Source organism: Lontra canadensis, unplaced genomic scaffold (genome assembly GCF_010015895.1).
Source record: "Lontra canadensis isolate GAN:19392208 unplaced genomic scaffold, GSC_riverotter_1.0 scaffold13, whole genome shotgun sequence".
Classification (NCBI taxonomy): Eukaryota; Metazoa; Chordata; class Mammalia; order Carnivora; family Mustelidae; genus Lontra; species Lontra canadensis.
In genome coordinates this window covers 28,320,017-28,339,200 of record NW_022631007.1, presented here as the reverse complement: position 1 = coordinate 28,339,200, position 19,184 = coordinate 28,320,017, and the positions used below count along the sequence as shown (strand labels likewise).

Below are 19,184 nucleotides of genomic sequence, written 5' to 3'. Positions count from 1 at the left end.
CAGAAAGAAACATCATACCATTAGCACTCCCTCTTGATTCTCTATCCCTTCTCCCTACTCCCAACTACTGATCTACTGATCAACTACTGATCTATTTCCTGTCTCTACAGATTACCTATTCCAGGCATTTCATATAAATGAGATCATACAATATGTGAATTTTTTTGTGACTGGCTTGTTCTACTTAGCATAATGCCTTATGCATGTAACACTGTAACAAGTATCTGTCTTTTTATGGCTGAATAATATTATACTCTGTGGATATACCATATTTTACTTATCTATTCATCAGTTGATAGACATTTAGATTCTTTTCACTTTTTTGGTTGTGAATAATGCCACTATGAACATTGACATACAGGTTTCTGTGTGGATGTATATTTTCATTTATCTTGGGTATATACCTAAGAGAGGAATTGCTGGGTCTTTTTTTAACCTTTTGAATAACTAACAGATTGTTTTCCTAAACTGCTATGCCATTTTCCATACCTTCCAATTTTTTCCACATCTATGCCAACACTTGTTTTTATCTCTTTTTTTGATTGTAGCCATCCTGGTAGCTATGAAGTGGTATCTAATTGAGGTTTTTACTTCCCTTCTATTTCATTTCCCTGTTGACTAAAGATATTAAACATAATTTTATGTGCTTATTATCTGCTTGTATATCATCTTTGGAAAAAACTTTATTCAGATCATTTACCCATTTTCTTAATTATTTGTCTTTTTTATTGTTGAGTTATAAACATTCTTTAAACATTCTTTACATATTCTGGATATAAGTCCCTTGTCAAACTATTTGTAAATATTTTCTCCCATCACTTTCTTTATTTTTTTTTAAGTAAGCTCTATACCCAACATGGAACTCAGACTCACTACCCCAAGATAGAGAGTCACAACCCTACTAACTGAGTCAACCAAGTGTCCCCCACCATCACTTTGATAGTAGAATTAGTAACACAAAACTTTTTTTAAGATTTTATTTATTTAGGGGCGCCTGGGTGGCTCAGTGGGTTAAACCGCTGCCTTCAGCTCAGGTCATGATCTCAGGGTCCTGGGATCGAGTCCCACATCGGGCTTTCCGCTCAGTAGGGAGCCTGCTTCCCTCTCTCTCTCTCTGCCTGCCTCTCTGCCTACTTGTGATCTCTCTCTGTCAAATAAATAAAATCTTAAAAAAAAAAAAAAGATTTTATTTATTTATTTGCAAGAGCAAGTGTTTATAGGTTTATAGGTTTAGCTTTTACCTTTAGGTCTATAAGATCTATTCTGAGTTAATTTTATATATGGTAAAAGGAAAGGTTCTAACATATGTACATATGTAAATACGTTTATATGTATATTTAAGTTTATATAAATCATATATATATGTTTGCATGTAGATATCCTGTTGTCCTAGGGACTACTCTTTTGTATCGAATTGTCTTGGCACCCTTGTCAAAAATCAGTTGACTGGAGTGCCTGGGTGGCTCAGTGGGTTAAGCCTCTGCCTTCGGCTCAGGTCATGATCTCAGGGTCCTGCGATCGAGCCCTGCATCAGGCTCTCTGCTCAGCAGGGAGCCTGCTTCCTACTCTCTCTCTCTGTGTCAAATAAATAAATAAAGTCTTAAAATCGGTTTGCATAAATATGGACAATTATGTATGGTTTTAGGTCCAGAGAAGGGATTTCTATTACTAGTTTTGTAATGTATTAATTTTTAAATAAAATAATTATATTCATTTTCATTATAATTAAACATATATACAGGAGAAATGAAAATTTGACTTTAAAAATAACAACATAAAGCTTATTACCAGGATGGTGAAATTATAAGCAAATTTTAATTTTTATGTTTATAATTTACACTTTCCAAATTAAAAATAAGCATGATTTACTGTTATAATCAGAAAACATTTTAAAGAATATACATAATCATATAGCTTTTTAGAAATTAAGTAAAGAAGAAAGAAAATCATTTGAGTTTGAAATATTAAGTATAATTCAAGTCTTCATTTAATCTCTAAACATAGAAAAAAATGTTTCTTCCCTAGATAATTCTCTTCTGTGGTCTGATAAGACCATGCTGTCATACACAAATTGGAGAGGAGGAAGACCAGATATAAAAAATGACAAGTTTTTTGCTGGCTTGAGTACTGATGGCTTCTGGGATATTCAAACCTTCAATATTATTGAAGAAATACTTCACTATACCCAGAACAGCATTCTTGCTTGTAAAATTGAAATGGGTAAGTATGCTAATGTAGACTTTCCACAAGGGAAAGAGAACATAAGACCATCACCTCCATGAATGGGAATCATGCAACTGTATTTTTTTAGTGCCTCCTCTATTTTCCGTCCTATGAAAGTTACTACAGAAGTTACAGAGGAAGGAAAAGACACAGTCCATGGTGTCATGGTCTTGAAATCAAGGAGTAAAATGTAGTTGGGGAAATAGCATTTAACTCTTTAGCTCTGTTTTGCATAGGTTAGTTTTAGGTTATTTGATACAGGCTTACGTTTGTTGGAAAGTCAAAAGAGATCAGTGAAAGCAGGAATAATAAAAACGAAATGCTTTGAGGACAAGGCAAGACATGGTTGGGTCTTGAAGACTGGATAAGATTTTTATAAATAAGAAAGTGTAAAGTTTTGACATTCTAGCCTAAAAATAAATGTCTCTTAAGTTTGCCTAATTCCTTGCGTAAATCTATTTTTAAATGCATATCAGTTTTAAATTTTTCATAGCTTAGAAAGTGTTATAATGGCCACTATGTAAGGCCTCTGCTCACATCCAGATCTCCCTTCATAGTGCCACAGAATAACTTTCTGGAGCATCATTTCAATCAGCAATCTCCAGTGTTTCCCTGTTACCAATTACTTTGAGTCCATGTAAACCTCTAAGACTTCTTAGAAAAACTGTCTATTCTAAAATTCTAGGCTTTCTTCCAGCCCGTTTCTTCCCCCATTCTTGGTTCAATAAGGCTCTCTTTGTGTCAGGCTGATCTCTTAATTGTCCCATGTACAGTATATGCTGATCCTCATTTGTACCTTAAGTATGTTTTTTTATGGACGAAAGTCTTCCACCTTTTTCTTTTTACTTCTTTAACAAATTTTTATTTTAGAATGATTTTTATATTTATAGAAAAGTTACAGAGACAGTACAGAAAATTCCCATGTACACCGTAACCAATTTCCCCTATTGATGACATCTTACATTACTATGGTACATTTGTCACAACTAATAAACCAGTATGATAGATTACTATTCACTGAAGTCCGTCCATTATTCAGATTATTTTTATTTTTTACTTAATGTCCCTTTTCTATTCAGGATGCTATCCGGAATACTATATTACATATAGTCATTTTGTCTCCTTAGGTTTCTCTTGGATGTGAAAATTTCTTAGACTTTTCTTACTTTTGATGACCTTGACGTTTTCAGGAGCATAGGTCATGTATTTGTGGAACGTGCCTCACTTTGGGTTGACTGATGTTTTTCTCATGATTAGACTACAGTTGTGAGTTTGAGGTTTAGGAAAAAAAACCACAGAGGTAAAATGTCATTTTTATCACATTATAGGAAGGGTATATGCCACCAACACGACTTACCACTGTTGATTTTAACCTGGATCACCTGGCTCTAGATGATGGTTGTTAGCTTTCTCCACTGCAAAGTTACTCTTTTCCCCAGTTCCATACCATACTGTTCATAAGGAAGTCACTATAATCAGCCCACACTCATAGACTGAAGAGTTATTCATCTTCCTGAGGGGGCATATCTATGTAAATTATTTGGAATTCTACTGTAAAAGAGATTTGTCTATTCTCTCCCAGTTTTAAATTTGTTCAGTCAATTGTTTATATCAGTATGGGTTCATGGTTATATATTTTATACTTTGGGTTATAATCCAGTGTTCTAGTTGTGACCGTTGGGAGTTCTTTCACTTAGTTCGTGTGCCTCTTTGAAGTACCCTCATCATTGTGGTTTTGTTACTGTTACGCTATTCTTCATTTGTTTTTAGCTTACCTTCTGGTTACCTTACTTCTTTTTAGTCCTAATTTCATCTAACCTAAACTCTGCAAACCGAATTTGTTAAGCAGACTTTCTGACTCTCTTACTTCAGAGGAATCGCTCCTTCTCTACTCAGTCATGCATATCATATAATGGTTAATTGTCTGGCCTGCATTTCAGGTATTGTTGTTTTCTGTCCCCAATTCCTATGTGAGCTGCTTACATGAAAGACAATGTTTATACCTTTCTTAAATCAACCAGACAACTGTAATATTTAAGAACCTGTTATATGTGTTGTGGCTATAAGAAAAATAAAGTCTGCATTTTATTTCCCACATTAATAAGAAATCCAGTTTTATTTAACTTTAGAAATGATTGCATTTCCAGTCTTACCCAAAATACGTATTTTAAATAATTTAAATAATACCACTAATACTTTTAATTTAAATGTTGTAGTTGACTACAAGGAAGAATATAATGCTACCCTGCCACAGTTTATTCCATATGAAGATGGTATTTATAACGTTATTCAAAAAAAAGTAACATGGTATGAAGCATTAAACATGTGTTCTCAAAGTGGAGGTTATTTGGCAAGTGTTCATGACCAAAATGGCCAGCTCTTTCTGGAAGACATCGTAAAACGTGACGGATTTCCACTATGGGTTGGGCTCTCAAGTCACGATGTAAGTCTTGTCTTATTTTCTAGAAATTTTCCAAATGTGTTAGAAGGTTGGAAATTTGAGCATAATATATTAATTCAAAGTAAGACATCGGATTAAGTACTGGGACTCAATTTGCATAGCGTAGTGCTTTCTTATTTTTTAAAAATAGAAAATTTTATCTTTTTGCAAATAGAAAATTATATATGTAGAATGCAGTAGGGCAAATGGTGGATTGCAGCTGCCCTACACACTGCCAGGCCATCCCAAGGACCCAGGAGATGAATATCTCAACATCACCTCTCTGTCACCTAGTTGGGGAGAACCAGTTGGAAATCAGGGAAAACAGGAATAACACAGAAGCAGAAAAACCTGAGTTCTAGTACTGGTGATGGGTCTTCCATTTACATGTTCGGGAATTGTGAGCAGGTTACTTAACCTTTGCAAGGTTATTTCTTCTTCATCTGTAAAACTGGGGTGATAATATTTTCCTTAATATAAGATTATAGTGAATTTTAACACATAAATTTATATAAGATGCCAAATAAAATTCTTAATATTAGGACTAATAAATGCATATTTTCTTCTCACTTTCCCCCCTACAAACTGCACTATTTTAGAATAATGTTTTGGTAGTAAACATATCTTTTGTGCCACTATTTGAATCTTATTAATTAGTGTATTCATATACCTATATAATGTCCAGTATTCCAAAAATAGGCATCTATTGAGATTAGAATCAAAGCCTAATTTAAATAATCTTTAGAACAAAGTGAAGAACATGAAAGAAAGAATGACAAATTAGGATTATAGAATCAGGGGAAAACCAAAAGTAGTCTTCCCATATGAGTTTCTTGGAAAATATTTTTTTCTTCCAGTCCCCTGCTGTTTGATGGATTTCATAGTATGAAAAAACGTAGCCAGAGACACAAACCGCAGAACTCTAAAACATAAAAAACAATACTCAGAATAATATGGAGGTTAGGATTGTAAATCTGTAATTCTGACAAATGGGAGCCATTTGCATGTCATTTAATTTCAAGTGTTATATAAACTCATCCTTAAAAATAATAAATCTGGAGACAGAGTATGGTAACTCTGTCTGTAAATTTAAACTTCTACATAAATTGCACCAGAGTAAATGTCTCAAATCAAAGCATCAAAAGTAAATCCCTGATTTTACAAATAGGTCCAGACCTGTAACAATTATAAGCAAATAATTAACAATCCATTCCAATACTTCTTAAAGCATGTGTGTGTGTGTGTGTGTGTGTGTGTGTGTGTATTCTTCTTAATGTTCTTTTTGAACATTCTTTTCTCTGGAATCAGGTTGTCTCTATTATTCTTTTTTTAAAAATCAATTCTTCTGCTAAAAAGTCCTAAGTTTTTTTTTTTTTATCTCTATTATTCTTAAAACAGGGAAATGAATCAAGTTTTGAATGGTCTGATGGCAGTACATTTGACTACATCCCATGGAAAGATAAACTATCTGCTGGAAATTGTGTTGTCTTGGATCCAAAAGGAATTTGGAGACATGAAAAATGCAAGTCTGTTAGTGATGGTGCTATTTGTTATAAACCTACAAAATGTAAGACTTGGTTTTGAATAACTATATTTATTAAAATATGACATTTTGTTTTGTGCACATGATTAAATACTCAAAGGAATTTTTTGTCAGTTTTTAAATAAGGTTTATTCACAAATCCTATAAAAATAATTTTGATACTTTGTGAAGAAAAACAAATATGATATACCCATTCAGGGTATGTTTCCAAAGACTTTCAATTCCTCTGTCACTGGGTACATATTACTCTAGAATTTGTGAATTTTAATTTTAATTAGCAATGGTTTTCAAAGGCTGAAATGCTCCTTTTAAAAAAAGAGTTCAGCAGCATATAAATTTGAGAAATACCATAGGTTTGATTTACCATATTGATGGCTCTGGAAGTTTCTATAGTAAAGAAATCTGGTTAACTTTGTGTAACTAAGCATTTTCCAAACTTACATGACGCTTATAAATCTAAGGAAAAAGCCCCTTCCATCAGGGGCTGTCAGGGTTATCCTGACAGGTGGAGCCTTGAGGAAGAGCTTAAGAACCACGACCCCCCAGGAGCTGCAGAGGCCTGCTGGACAAGCCAAGAGATGGCGGCAGTGGCAGTTCTCAGCACTTGCCATGCTTTCTGCTCCAAAGAATCCTCCACAGAAGAGTCAACACTTGGAATTAAACAGATTCAAGAGAAAAAAATGTTAAAACCTTATCCAGAGAAACAAGTGACTATAAGAAAGGGAGAATGATAGCGAGAATAAGGAATGAACGGATAATCAAGAACTGACATTCTCACTTGTTAGGTACAGAAAGTAGATGTAATGTTTTAGAAAAACAATTGGAATACATGAGAAATGTGGTAAAGTATACAAAAATGGAAAGGACAGCTGTGTTAGCTAAACAGACTTCATAGGATCAAGTAGAATGACAACACAAACAAACACAAATTCAGTGCTGTACGGGGTTGAATAGAATCCCCCCTGAATTCATGACAACCCAGAACCGTACTTAGAAGTAGCCTTTGCAGATGTAATAGTTAAGAGGGGTCATGTAATGCTAATGCTTGATTAGGATGAGCTGTAAATCCCATGATGGCTGTCCTTGTAAGAGGAGAAAAACAGACAAAGAGGGAGAAAGCCCTTTGATGACAGAAGCAGAAATTGCCGTGATGCAGCTTCAAGCCACCAGAAGCAAGGAGGCCTGAAACAGATCCCCCCTCAGAGCCTCCAGAAGGAACCAATCCTGCTGACACCTCAGTTTTAGACTTGCCTCCAGAGCTATGAGAGAATAAATGTCTGTTGTTTTAAACTACCAGGTTTATAGTAATTTATTATGGCACTCTGGGAAACTAATACAAGAGCAAATTTTATTTTATTTTTTAAAATATTTTATTTATTTATTTGACACAGAGAGAGAGAGAGCATGTGCAGGGGGAGCAGCAGAGGGAGAGGGAGATGCAGGGTCAGCTCCTCAGGGAGCCCAAAAAAGACCCAGACTCATGACCTGAGCCACTTCTGGGTATATACTCAAAAGAAATGGAAAGAGGGACTAGAATAGATATTTGTCCAACCGTGTTCACAGAATCGTTATTCACAATGGCCAAAAGGCAGAAGCAACCCAAGTTGTCCACTGACAGATGAATGCATAGCAAAATGTATTATATATATACTATGGAATATTATTCAGCATTAAAAAAGAAGGAAATTCTGACACATAATACATGATACAACCTGCATGGATGAATCTTGAGGACATTATTCTAAGCAAAATAAGCCAGACACAAAAGGACAAATACCATATGACTCCAATTATATGAGGTGCCTAGAGCTATCAAATTGATAGAAATAGAAAGTAGAGTGGTGGTTTCTGTGGTCAGGCAGGAATGGGGAGTTATTTAATGGGTACAAAAGACATAGCTACTCTCTGTAGGAGACAAATTGTGCTATGCATACATATTTTATAAACAAATTACCCAATTTTCACTTGTAGATATGATTTTAAGCGTGGTTTTTTATATGGCAAGGTAAAACTAGTTTTATATTATCAAGATAAAAAGAATCCAAAGAAAGAAACAATTTTAAGGATTATTTCAAAGTAGTTACAGGCCTGCCAAGCCTGTCTTTGCCTCTGCAGTTGTTTTTGCATTAGGGTAATTGCATCTTAGAGGTCTAAATTCTTTCTCCTACTTTCTGAGTTTTAAAAATGGTATTGCAAAAAGCTAATGAGAATGTATACTCTTAGAGTGTAGGCTGCAGCTTTCTCTAATTGGGTATTGAGTTGAATGCTTCTTATCTACAGGAACCACAGTTTCAAATAGTGGTTAGTGAGATTTTAAGTCAGATACTTTTTCTGTGCATCTTTACAGTCATGTCTAACATTTTTATAGCTAAAGAGGTGTCCTCTCATACATACTCTTCAAGATGTCCAACATTAAAAGGGAATGAGTCACAATGGATCCAGTACAAGGAGCACTGCTACGCATCTGACCAGGCATTGCACAATTTCTCAGAAGCCAAACAGTTCTGTTCAAAACTTGGTGAGTTACAATGTATTGATTTTTCTTGTACTCAGTAATTTAGTCATTGGAGTCTTTTCCAAGGAAATAATTTGAAATAATGATTATATTTTTAAAAATATTTTGGGGGCACCCAGGTGGCTCAATCAGCTAAGTGTCTGATTCTTTTTTTTTTTTAAATGTTATGTTAGTCACCATATGGTACATCGTTAGTTTTTTATATAATGTTCCATGATTCATTGTTTGTGTATAACACCCAGTGCTCCATACTATATGTGACCTCCTTAATACCCATCGCAGGCTCACCCATCCCTCTACCCCTTTAAAACCCTGAGAGAGTCCATAGTCTTCTCATCGTTCATCTCCCCCTCTGATCTCCCCCCCTTCATTTTTACCTTCTCCTAATGTCCTCCATGTTTTTCCTTATGTTCTACAAATAAGTGAAACAGTATGATAGTTGTCTTTCTCTGTTTGATTCTTGATTTTGGCTCAGGTCATAATCTCAGGGTTGTGGGATCTAGCCCCGAGTTGCGCTCTGGGCTCAGTGGGAGTCTGCTTGGGATTCTCTCTCTTCCTCCCCCTTTTCCTCTTCTCACCAACACACACACTCTCTCTTTCAAATAAATAAATCTTTTTAAAAATTTTTAAAACACTCAATATTTATAATAGCATTTTATAACCTACTTGCCTCGTGACAAGGAAATGGTTAAGTATTTTATGATATATGAGTTAAGTGGAATATTGGAATAGCCATTATAATAACCAATGTAAGAATAAGTACATGGAAAATAAAAGTAAGTGGAAAGAAGTAGAATAAAAAATTGCTAAGAGATCCATTATGTGAAAATGACAAATGAAATGGTTTTAAATAAAGCTAGATATGTTTAGATGAAGGGATTAGGAAGCAAATTTTTTGTAAAAGTTAAGTATTAAATACAAAATTATAGATTTCCCCATTACTTCATTATTAATAAGTAAGCTTATCCTGACCAGAGTAACCAAGGAAGCATGGGTTGTTCCTCCATTGTGCAATAGAAATGGCCCACATCCTCTGATTTAACTATTGTAGATTTAACTATTTTAGAAAGGGCAGCAGTAACCGGATCTCTCCCATGATAAATTTACCCTATAGACAAACTGTGAAATGACTTCTAGGGAGACTACCAAGAGTATTTCGAAGACCTGCATCCTTGAATAGCAATTTAGCCAGACTGATGGCATTTACCTCATTTATTTTGCTAACTGTTGTGGAGACATTTGGCTGATTTAAAAATCTCTTTGTTACTGCTAAGTACATGATAGAAACTTTTGTGTGGGAACTCTCATGTGTTACACATGTATACACACACACACACGCACACACAACGGGAACTATTGTGAGCTATATATACATTCTGAAAGTCAGAAGCCTCTTGCTCCTACAGGAGAAAATAGAAAGATTTACTGTCACTGTAGTGTGGGGGCTTTGCACGTCAGTCAGCCTTGGAGGCAGACAGGTCTAAGTTTTAACTCCCAACTCCCATACTTACTAGCTGAGTGGTATTATGGAAGTTACATGATTGCTTCTCTCTTCTCATCTGAACAGTGAGAATGAAAATGGCACTTATTTCAAAGGTTGGGTTGTTGTAGGAATGAATGAAATGAGATAATGTATGCAAATGTAGCAGTGTATCCTGCAAATAGTGAGCAAACTATTCTTATTATGGGAAAAGATTGAGATTGGCTTTCTAATTTTATAACTGGCTAGCTGCATAAACCTGACCAATTTACTTAATCTCCTTGAGCCTTTGTTTTCTCCTCTGTAAAATAGTGATAATATCTTCCCCACAGGATTATAATATATTAAACAAGCATGTGCACACTGTGATCATCTCTAAAGGAATAAAGACTTGCCTTTGCCCTTCTTCCAATGGCACCACCACAAAAGAAATGCTTTAGTTCAAGTGTGGATAGACTTGCCACTACTGAAGACTTTTGATTCCACTTAGGATTGATTTGCAAGTCTAGTTATTATTTTATTTCTATCCCTTGCCTGATGATGGTGATAACACTATTTTCTCTGTGGGTTTAGGGCAATTTATCAAGCTTCAACAGTATTCAATTCCATACTATATTTAGGAACTTACAGTGGGCATAACCAAGTATGCTTATGTATAAGATAATATTAAAGGAAAGGCTAATGCTCCCCAATATCCCAACCTATTTGCTTTCATTTTCATTTTAACAGAAAAAAATTAAAGCTGAGTTATTATACAGAAATGGTTGTTGAGGAGAGCATGCTGAAACACATCTTTCTACAATGATATAGCTATTCATACACAATGGTCTCACTGGCAGGCTTTTTTGAAGAAACATAAAATTTCTCTATGTAGGGGCGCCTGGGTGGCTTAGTCGGTTAAGCCTCTGCTCAGGTCATGATCCTAGGATCCTGGGATCGAGCCCTACGTCGGGCTCTCTGCTCAGCGGTGAACCTGTTTTTCCCTTTCCCTCTGACTGCCTCTCTGCCTACTTGTGTTCTGTCTGTCAAATAAATAAATAAAATCTTTTAAAAAAGTTTCTCTATGTAAACTTTCAATCTAGAAATATTTCTAATTTCCTGGAATCTATTAATGCTATACTTTTAAAAAATCTGACACAAATATGAGATTTTCAAAATATTCTCTATGTAAAGCTTGAATTTCTCAATGATCTCGATCATGGTAGTTGTTTTTTGTGTTTTTTTTTTTTTTCAAACGGCTGGTTGAGAATAAGCCACTTCCCTAGTTTGCATAAAGCTAATTAGTTTAGGGTTTGTTTTCCTTCAACAGATCATTCTGCAACTATCGTTACCATAGAGGATGAAGATGAGAATAAATTTGTGAGCAGACTGATGAGGGAAAATAATAATATTACCATGAGAGTTTGGCTTGGATTATCTCAATATTCTGCCGGTAAGTGACATATTTGTGTGCACAGTGTGCAAAGAGAGTTCCAAATTGTCCTTAATACCAAGTCAGCCTTGCTAAAGAATGTCAGGTGGTGGTTAATTGAAATGCTTCCTATTGATGAATAAGCTTAGGTCTGCTGGCTGTTTTGGAGACTTATAAATTCTTAATGACTATGAATATGCAAGTAACTTATTAGTAATGATGGAAAATACTAATGAAATAGAAAATCGGGGGTGCCTGGGTGGCTCAGTGGGTTAAGCCTCTGCCCTCGGCTCAGGTCATGATCTCAGGGTCCTGGGATCGAGCCCTGCATCCGGACTCTCTGCTCAGCAGGGAGCCTGCTTCGCCCTCTCTCTCTGCCTGCCTCTCCGCCTACTTGTGATCTCTGTCTGTCAAATAAATAAATAAAATCTTAAAAAAAAAAAAAGAAAATCGGGTAAAATCAATTGGGATGTCTAGAGGTTTAAGATACTTGGATCAACAACATATTTCTTTTTCCTACAGCAGTATCTGTGCCCCCATGCTCCCACAAAGAACTCATGACTTACTTCCCTTAGAGTTCTAGGGTCTATCGCCTGTGTTTTTGTAGCTTAAAACTCTGTTTTTCAGAAGCTTCTCTTCTTGTTGTTCTCTTCCCTCTTGAAACATTTTTACCATAGAGAAAAACCAATTCTTAATGGCGACTTTGTTTTTCAAACAAGCTTAACAAAATTGCGGAGATGGGTTAAAAAAGATTTGTGGAACAAATTTTCAGGGAATGATGGATTAGTCCAAGCAATAATGGATAAAATATTTGAGTGAACTTGGAATTGATAAAGAGTGAACTAAAAGCACAAATTCAATAGAAAAATAGGAAGTGTGTTTTACATTTTAAGCCAAGTTGATTTCTAAGTAAATGAAATAAATGTGAATCCCAAAATACTAAGTACTTGTCAAAAAGTGAAATGGAGGGGTGCCTGGGTGGCTAAGTGGGTTAAGCCTCTGCCTTCAGCTCAGGTCATGATCTCAGGATCCTGGGATCGAGCCCCGCATCAGGCTCTCTGCTCAGCAGGGAGCCTGCTTCCCCCTCCCCCTCTCTGCCTGCCTCTCTGCCTACTTGTGATCTCTCTCTCTGTGTCAAATAAATAAATAAAAATCTTAAAAAAAAAAAAAGTGAAATGGATTCGAAATTGGCCATCTAAATGAATTCTAAATTTTGTTTACACTATCACCACAAGGTGGTGCTACCTCAGCTGGAAAACAAAAATGGAGTCATGGTGGGGAGACACTCCTGAACCCTCTTGACCCTTACTCCCCCACAATGTTTTTAATGATACGAGTTTCTAAGTTGGGGGTAAGGGTGCTGATGGGGATTCAGGCCTTTAGAAATCTATCCCTCACCCAATAAAAGTGCAGGCATTCTGTACTTTAATCAAGATACCACATTTTATATCAGTGCTATCTAATAGAACTTTCTGCAAAGATGGAAATGTTCTGTATCTGTGCTGTGTAACAGAGTAGTAACGAGCCACATATGACCATTGAGCACTTGAAGTGGGACAAGTGTGAGGCACCTGGGTGGCTCAGTGGGTTAAGCCTCTGCCTTCAGCTCAGGTCATGATCCCAGGGTCCTGGGATCGAGTCCCGCATCCAGACTCTCTGCTCAGCAGGGAGCCTGCTTCCCCCTCTCTCTCTGCCTGCCTCTCCGCCTACTTGTGATCTCTGTCTGTCAAATAAATAAATAAAATCTTAAAAAAAAAAAAAGAAAGAAATGTGACAAGTGCAACTGAAGGACTGATTTTTTTTATTTTTTTCACTTTCAATAAGTTTCATTTTAAATAGTGGCATAACATAGTTCTAAGTAAATGAGCTGTATGATCCGCATGCCATTTTACCTTAGAAATTTAGAGGAAACTACCTTACAACCCAGCAATTACACTATTAGGTATTTACCCCAAAGATACAAATGTAGTGATCCGAAGGGGCACCTACACCCAAATATTCATGGCAGCAATGTCTACAATAGCCAAACTGTAGAAAGAGCCGAGATGTCCATCAACAGATGAATGGATAAGGAAGATGTCAAATGTCATACACACATACACACACAATGGAATATTACTCAGCCTTCAGAAAGTATGGATACTTAACCATTTACCTTGATGTGGTTGAAACTGGAGGGTATTATGCTGAGCAAAATAAGTCAATCGGAGAAAGACAATTATCATACAGCTTCACTCATATATGGAACATAAGAAACAGGGCAGAGGACTGTAGGGGAAGAGAGGGAAAACAGAATGAGAAGTCATCAGACAGGAAGAAAAACCATGAGAGACTGTTAACTACAGGAAATAAACGGAGGGTTGCTGGAAGGGAAGCATGTGTGGGGATGAGGTAATTGGGTAGTGGGCATTAAGGAGGGCATGTGATGTGATAAGCACTGGTTTTTATATGCAGCTGATAAATTGTTGAACACTGCATCTGAGACTAATGATGTATGGTAAGTTGGCTAATTGAATTTAAATTTTACAAAAGAAATTTAGAGGCAATAAACTTAATTTCTTTCTTTAGATCAGTCTTGGAATTGGTTAGATGGATCAAAAGTGACATTTGTCAAATGGGCAAATAAAAGTAAGAGTGGTGGTGGAAAATGTAGCATTTTGTTAGCTTCAAATGAAACTTGGGTAAAAGTTGAATGTTCACATGGCTACGGAAGAGTTGTCTGCAAAGTTCCTCTGGGTAAGTATGGAACCTGTCCTTATTTTTGCAGAACGTGTCAGGAAATAAATGTGCAACTCTATTATGTGCAAAGTTTTGGACTTGGTCCTAAAGTCCTTATTTAGTCCTTTCAATATATCCAAAAAACATGATGAAGCCATGCAGATTCTTTGCCAGAAAAATAGATTGTAAGAGATGGAAGTGCCAAGGTGTCTAAGATTCCCAGATGAAACTACTAAATAGCCTAAAGTTTTTGTAATTCTTCCCTAAGAAAAATAAAAGCTACCAGAGTATTGGGGAACTCAATTCTTTGAATATGTTCTTAAGATGTATTTGATTCTATCAGTCAAATATGTAAAAGCTCAAAGGTCTAATTCTGCAGTTAGTTTGCTTCCTTTCTCGTCGTTCCCATAAAACTCATGATTAACTTAGCAACAATGCAAAACTGGATTTAATTACTTAAAGTTTCCTGGAAGGGAGGGTATGTGCTATGATGAGTGCCATGAATTGTGTAAGTCTGATGATTCACAGACCTATACCCCTGGGACAAATAATACAATATATGTTAATAAAAATAATTTTTTAAAAAATTTCCTGGAAGGAACATCTATAGGAAGTCATAATTTAAACTTAGATTTCATCATGAATTGTTATATAAAATAACCATAAAAATCTCATCTTAATTTCATTTCTAGAGAAATGAGCTCTAAATTTTTCACTGCAACATTTTTGAAGATTTAGCATAAAAATGTCCTTTTGGTGTATAAATATTAAAGGTAAAACCCCAATGCTAGATGATTGGTATCTATAGTGTGTGTGTGTGTGTGTGTGTGTATTCATGCATTGATTCAGCAAGTATTTGGAGTATCTACTATACCTCATGCCCTATTTTGTGTGCTGGGTAGGGGGATGGCTACTTTTAATTAGGTTATGAGGAAAGACATCTAAGAACAGGAGGCACTGAAGCTGAGATCTGAAAGACCAGCCAAACAAAGATCAGGGGAAGAGATACACCAGGTAGAGCTACCAGTTGGAACAAAGAGCCTAGAGCAGAATGAGCTTGATGAGTGCTCAAGGAAAAGCTGAAAGGTAGGCAGGCACCAGACACCTAGGGCTCTGGAAGCAAGGGACAAGAGTTCAGGTTCTTTGCTGAGTGAAATGGATAACAACTGGAAGATTGTGGAGGGGGAGCTGGGGAGCAGGGTTACCATGCATAAACCAAGAGTTCTGCTTTGGCACTCTGAGCTATCCATGTGGAGAAGAGATACTCATATGGAATGTCTAGCATGCAGTCAGACATATGAGAGAGGAGAGAGGTCAGCATAGAGATAGTATTTAAAGGAAGGGGACATGGGGCGCCCTGGGTGGCTCAGTGGGTTAAGCCTCTGCCTTTGGCTCAGGTCATGATCTTGGGGGTCCTGGGATGTCGGGCTCTCTGCTCAGCAGGGAGCCTGTTTCCCCCTCTCTTTCTGCCTGCCTCTCTGCCTACTTGTGATCTCTCTGTCAAATAAATAAAAATAAAATATTTAAAAAATTTTTAAAAAATAAAGCAAGGGGACAAAATGAGCCCATCTGGGCAGTATGCAAAGAAGGAGTCTGGGACAGCATTTGCAACTGAATAGCTAGGCCCTGAATGAAGTCATCCTAAAACCTTAAATTTGCTTTAAAGCTAGTAACACTTCATTTGGCCCTACGTAAGTCAAACACAAAAATTCACAACTTTTAGCAATTTGCTATCAAAGTAAGGTAATATACTGAGAGTAATGTTCTTGAAAGGGTGATGGGGTAAAGTGAGAATAAAGATCTTTTTTAACTTCTTTAGAAGAAAATTGCTAAAACAATGAATAGGATTTAAATGAAAGAGAAAAGAGTGAAATCTGAAAAGAAAACACTAGAGTGATGATGCAGTTTGCTTTCTGTCTTAATGCTGTGAAACGGTCATGTGCTTATTGTGTCTAATTTGTACAGAGTTCACGCGTGTGATGCACAGCCTAATGTATAAATCAGTAATGATGACTTTTATATTCTCTCCTCTAATGTCAAACCTTTCTCTATTCTAGGCCCTGATTACAGAGGAATAGCTATCACATTTGCTGTGCTAAGTGTCTTAGCTCTTGTCAGCGCCCTGATTTGGTTCCTCTTCCAAAGGAACCGGTTGCACTGGGTGGGCTTCTCTTCTGTTCGGTATGAACAAGGAATGAATGAAGATGAGATTATGCTTCCCACTTTCCATGACTAAATTCTTCTAAAAGTTTGCTAATTTGCACTAATGTGTTAAGGAAAATGAGCCATTTCAGTTTTTCCCAGTGTCAGTATTTATTCTGTTCTCAAGTAGAAGTCCTAAGTACTTTTTCGGTTGTTTATTGCTGTGCTGGTATCTAAAGTGAATTATCCACAAAGTGCCCTGTTTAAAACCTTACTTAATAGGATAGAGAACTTTGATAGAATGGAAAAGAACCAAAGCTGGAACTAAAGTCTAAATTATTTGTAGGGTAGCAGATGTAATGGGTATTTTCTCTGAAAGAATGTAGTTAGTAATTAGGAAATGTATATATGAATGGCACAACTGCTTAGAGACTTAATATTGGCATGTTACTAGGTTACAAATCTACCTTTTAGCTTTTAAGAATATTTAGCTTAGGGCGCCTCAGTGGCTCAGTCAGTTAAGTGTCCAACTCTTCATCTCAGCTCAGGTCTTGATCTCAGGCTGTGAGTTCAAGCCCTGCATAGGGCTCCATGCTGGGTGTGGAGCTTATTTAAAAAAAAAAAAAAATCCAGCTTAATGGGAAATTTGTACCTCGAGGTCAAAACATAACTGTAAATAATATCAATATTATTTCAAAATAGTCATTTGTAGCATTTGGGAGAAATTATTAAACAATGAGATATGCTTACTTTTTAACAGAGCAAATTAATGCTTTTGAAAAGATGCTTCTTATACTGTTCCAGAGATATTTCATACCAAAATTGTTTAAATGCAAATATTTTGTTTTGTCATAGTTATTCATAAAACAGTGGCTTTTAAAGGAGATTTAGTACTTAACATTTTCCTAAAGTGTGGGAACATTGCTTGTCGATTGATTTAGATATACTGTAGCAATGTGCTTTTGTCTTTTCTTATGTACAACATATAACTCTCTCCTCTTAAAGGGAACCATAAAGGTTCTTCCTCATAAAGGGAACCAGCTAACAATATAAGTTCTTGAAATTTTCATAATTTTTATCCTTTATATATGTCAAATTTTGACTAAGAAATTTGTGTTACTTTGTTACCTTTTTCTGTGAGCTAGAAAAAAGGGGTCTATGAAGGAAATTGTATATTTGCATTTGTAAAAATGAAAATTTTATTGTAAAATTCTAAACCTTGTGATTACTATGAAAATATTTTAGATGATAAATGATTAAGGAAACACTGTTTTGTGATTATCACTTTAAATTTTACCACCAAGAATATATTTTTAATAATAGTTTCCACTGGACATGGTCAATGTTTATTCAGTGTTTATATTTATACTTTACAATATTTTACATAATATTCATAGATTTATTTTAAGATTTAGAGTGTTTATACTATGAGAAACTTATAATTTTCTAAGGCAGTTCTAGTGTAGTATAAAACTATAATGCAGTTATCCTGAAATATTTTTATTGACTTTGTTAGACTATTCCTCTGCCCTGTGATTTGTAGAATTCTGGTTGTTAAAGATTTTCTTCAAAGAACTAAATCAGTTTGATGTGAGAAGTACACCGAAACAAGGTGCCTGACTGGCTCGGCCGCAACTCTTGATCTTGGGGTTGTCAGTTCAAGCCCCATACTGGGTATAGAGATTACTTAAAAAATAATAAATATTTTTAAAAATAAAAAAATAAAATATAAAATCTTTAAAAAAAGAAAAGTACAGTTATATATAGTAGTGATGCTGTAATCAAGTTGTTTTATTTTTTAAGTAAAAGTGTTGTTGATCCTTGTAGAAAAAAATATCTCTAGGTTGGGGTTTATAATGTTAGGCATATAGTATAACAAAAAATAAAGCGTGCAGTTGTTGTAATGAGAGGTATCCTTTATTTAAAGAATAAATGCAATCAGGGGCACCTGGGTACCTGGGTTGCTCAGTCAGTTAAGCATCTGACTCGGTTTTGGCTCAGGTCATGATCTGATGGGTTGTGAGATGGAGCCCCACGTCAGGCTCTGCTGTCAGCACAGTCTGCTTGGGTTTCTCTCTCCCTCTCCCTCTGCCCCTCCCCCTACTCTCTCTCTCTCTCAAAATAAATAAATTATTTTTTAAAAAATATAATCATCCTATATCTCTGAATGTTTGATTTGAGTCTCTTTTTCAGATCATTTGACTCAGCAATTCTTAGCAAGTCTTTTAACTACAGATCAGCAGAAATTCCAACTATGGCTCACTTACTTCTTCTTTTTGGTGCTTCTTCAGGAGATCCACCCCCACTGCCTAACCCAAGGTTTTCGTCACCTCATTCTAAGTCAATAGGTCACATATTCAGTTCCAGACTCCTATTTCTAACTTCCACTGGACTATCTACATCAGTCCTTCTCAGCATGACCAGAACTGCTCATATTGTGTTTCTTTTCCCATTTCACTGTTGGGGATGTGTCAGAAGAACCGAAGACAGCCTTTCCCAGTCTTCCCTAGCTAATCCGACCCCCGCACATGATCTAACAAAATTGAGCTCTCAAAACCAGGTACCTAAAAAAAGCAAGTAAGTATACCTAATGATCAGGTACAGGGGACAAATGTAGAAGTGATACCAATAGTCACCCTCTTTTTCCTCCCTGCACCCCCACACACAGCATGTTCCCCTCCCTGATCCTAGGGCAAGATGCTGCCATTATCT

General features: G+C 36.0%; 1 protein-coding gene across 2 annotated transcripts in view; it reads left to right on the top strand.

Moving 5' to 3' along the window:
• Positions 1 to 19,184, top strand: part of LOC116867898 (CD302 antigen) — a 131,255-nt gene that overhangs the window by 78,590 nt on the left and 33,481 nt on the right. The window contains exons 29-35 of one of the 2 annotated variants that reach the window (XM_032857901.1): positions 2,026 to 2,220; positions 4,440 to 4,666; positions 6,062 to 6,230; positions 8,575 to 8,724; positions 11,511 to 11,633; positions 14,181 to 14,348; positions 16,388 to 18,103. In XM_032857901.1, coding sequence (XP_032713792.1) covers positions 2,026 to 2,220; positions 4,440 to 4,666; positions 6,062 to 6,230; positions 8,575 to 8,724; positions 11,511 to 11,633; positions 14,181 to 14,348; positions 16,388 to 16,566 — 1,211 coding nt within the window. In that variant the 3' untranslated portion in view covers positions 16,567 to 18,103. Of the gene's footprint in view, positions 1 to 2,025; positions 2,221 to 4,439; positions 4,667 to 6,061; positions 6,231 to 8,574; positions 8,725 to 11,510; positions 11,634 to 14,180; positions 14,349 to 16,387; positions 18,104 to 19,184 lie in introns of those variants that run through there. The other variant, XM_032857903.1, reaches the window with a different exon arrangement.